Consider the following 2,904-nt stretch of genomic DNA (forward strand, 5'->3'; position numbering starts at 1 on the left):
CGCCAGATTTATAAACTACAGAAGTCGATTTACGTACATATGGCAAAAAATCTGGAGTAAAACCCGAAATTACGGCCGCGTAGCGGCGGCGCTCGGCTAGTATTATACGATCTTAGTAATGCATGGTGAGGTAGTGTTTTGGCCACGGCATCTGTGGGTGTCCGCCACCATCACCACTGCTACTGGATCTCCATCTTTAGCTCTATGCAGCCGTCTATCATCTAGCGCTCTGTGCGTTGTGTCACTGGGCTCGAAACCTTCGTCTGGTCTTGAGCAATTGCCCGACAAGAGCTCAACAACACGTCGCGTCGTGCTGTTCGACGCCAACGTAGTGGCGAGCGGAGACTTCGAGGCGCTCGACTCGCCACAGCTTCTGCGGCAGCTTGGGGGGAGACTCTCTTGTAGCCACAAGGGTGGAGTGACAGCAGCTAGTGGAATCCCTGGGCTCTTGGAGGCCGTGGGATACTTTGCGCTCATAGTGCCCTCTGCGGCTCTGCTGGCCGTTGCAACCGCCATCCAGCATGTTGTACAGGACATGCAGATTCCATCGTGGCTTTTTGTTGCTGATGGGACGAGATTGGCGGTAGGAAGAGCTGAATTCGATTGCAAGAAGTGGCGGGGCCTAATTGAGAGCAAATGATCTCTTTACTTACAGGAGCTGTCGACATTTCTAGCGGTGTTGTCCCAGCAACTGCACAATGCAGCGACTGTACCCAAACGATTGATGCATTTTTGTCTTGCAAGCCAGCAGAGAAGACTATCGCACCGAGAAAGTAGGTTGTGGCGGGAAGCTTTGGTAGCTGTCCCACCTGACTAACGCTAAGTCTTGCACAGAAGTGGAGCTACTGCAGATTGCCGACTGGGTATTCTTCATCCTACTTGACATGACACTTGGACGATTAGCGCTGGCTTACATCGGCGGCATCGTTGCAGGAGACTTTCAAGCCATGAGCATGTACGGACTCTTCAGCACTGACCTGTTGCTGTCCTCAGCACTCATGTTGTTGTTCTCTGTTCCTGCTGGTTAGCTCTCCTATTGCAGTTGTGGATTTCTTGCGTGGGAACGTGGAGTGGCTGATGGGCGCACCCGCGGGCTTCAAGCTGAATAAGCCTTTGGCTTCAATCCTGGGCAACGGCATCCTCTTGTGGCTGAATCTTTGGAGCTTCGCGTTTGAAGAACTCTCGGTTATAGCAAGTAAGATCAGTCTTGGATGGTGGCTCTTTTTAGCGGGAAGATATATGGGTGTGACGCTGCAGTTGACACTGATGATAGACTTCGTGAAGCTCACGACATGGCATTCGCATTGGGTTTATTTTTATTTTGCCAAGCTGAACCGCCTGCAGTTCGGACTCTTCTCTTCGCTATCGAAGCTTTTCTTGGGTAAAAAGATCAATGTGCTTCGTCACCGCGTAGACACGTGCGAGTACGATGTCGGGCAGCTACTGCTGGGCACGCTGCTGTTTACAATTTTGGCTTTCCTCGTGACTACCAATCTGGTCTTCTTTGTGTTCTTCGCCGGGGTGCGTGGCAGTATCGTACTGATATCATTGATGCTTTGGCTGCCCGTTGTGGTGCTGAACTCGCTACCGCTGGCGTCTCTTGTGTATCGGGTGTGGAACTCGCGTTTCTTCATCACGGCGATGGAGCTAGACATTTGCCAGGACCCCGAAGACACGAGTGCAGTCTTAGAAAAGGTGGGAGTGGGTCGTAAATTGCAGCAACTGGACGCACAGCATCGAAGTACATTTCGACAAGCACTCGCGTCGTGGGAAAACACCAATGAAGCCAACGACAAGAGCGCTGTCTTCGAGCTGGTACCCGTTGCTTCCAGCTTCTCAGCGCAGTTTACAAGGTACGAGTGCGATCACTTTCAAATTCGGGCTACTCTCATGTCTAAAAGCGTGCATTTTTTTAATTGTAGACTGCGTGCATACCTCGAGGCTGTGGGTGCTCGGTACTCGCTGACTGTCATTGTGAAAGCCTGTCTATTTGGAAGCGCTGAGATTGCACGAGTTCCGTTGAGCATTCTGTTTGGCCTCGGTTAGTCGGGATGACTCACCATTGGAGGTAACGCCTGACGCGGCGCAGGGCCTCGTTTCCGAGACCTTCATAGGTGCAGTGGTCGCGGGATTCGCTGCGCGTCACGATCGGGGCCAATCTCCATTTTGAAGTGACGTGTCGACGTGTCCAGACGAGCCGATCCTGTTCCACCACCAAACGATAACATCGTTTGAAGCGAAATGTATTGATAGAGATTTTCTAAAACTGGCTATTGATGCAGAGGTTGTTTGCCATGAATTAGTACTACGTAGTAACTAGAAATCACGCAATCGTAAAAAAAATAAGACCACAGGAAAATGTTGTCTCCTTAAGAAACTCGCGGTAGTATTAATACACTCCGCGCCACATTAGATCACGCACCCACGTCGGTGGCTGTAGCTCACTCAATTTTTAGAGTTTGGGCGTGCTATTTAGATATGTTGCTCCTATTATCGCACAGAATAGGCTACACGTGCTAATAACGATTGCGATTTTGCAGTTTACACCAGGGCTCCAATACAAACAATCGATTTTGGCACTGCGACACAATAATCACGCACGCCTTAGTACACTGAACTCAAGTACTAAGAATCGTAATGATAGTGTCAAGTGTACATGAACGTATCAGCATTGTATGGGGTGGGAGGTGGTTGACCGCACCTCCGCCGCTCTAGATCACTAATTAACCTTCAAAGCCAGCCAGGACACCTCTCATTACTTTCTATTAGCATTTAGCTCCGTGCTGGCGGTTTTTTTACGAAGCAGACTGTTGAGCCCGGCACTGGAGCCATCACCAAGGGGATGCGACAGGCAATCCCCGTATGGGCTGGATAGTACCGGGTGAGACATATTGATATTAAGTG

At 50.3% G+C, this 2,904-nt stretch overlaps 1 protein-coding gene across 1 annotated transcript; it reads left to right on the plus strand.

The window, feature by feature from the left end:
• Positions 1-1,077: 1,077 nt before the first annotated feature.
• On the plus strand, positions 1,078-1,784 carry PITG_12588 (phosphatidylinositol N-acetylglucosaminyltransferase subunit Q, putative; the record flags this gene model as incomplete). Its single annotated transcript, XM_002900410.1, has 2 exons — positions 1,078-1,695; positions 1,743-1,784. 2 exons carry the CDS (start codon positions 1,078-1,080, stop codon positions 1,782-1,784), a joined length of 660 nt encoding a protein of 219 aa, XP_002900456.1.
• Positions 1,785-2,904: the final 1,120 nt, after the last annotated feature.

The sequence above is a fragment of the Phytophthora infestans genome, genomic scaffold (genome assembly GCF_000142945.1).
Source record: "Phytophthora infestans T30-4 supercont1.26 genomic scaffold, whole genome shotgun sequence".
Taxonomy (NCBI): domain Eukaryota; phylum Oomycota; class Peronosporomycetes; order Peronosporales; family Peronosporaceae; genus Phytophthora; species Phytophthora infestans.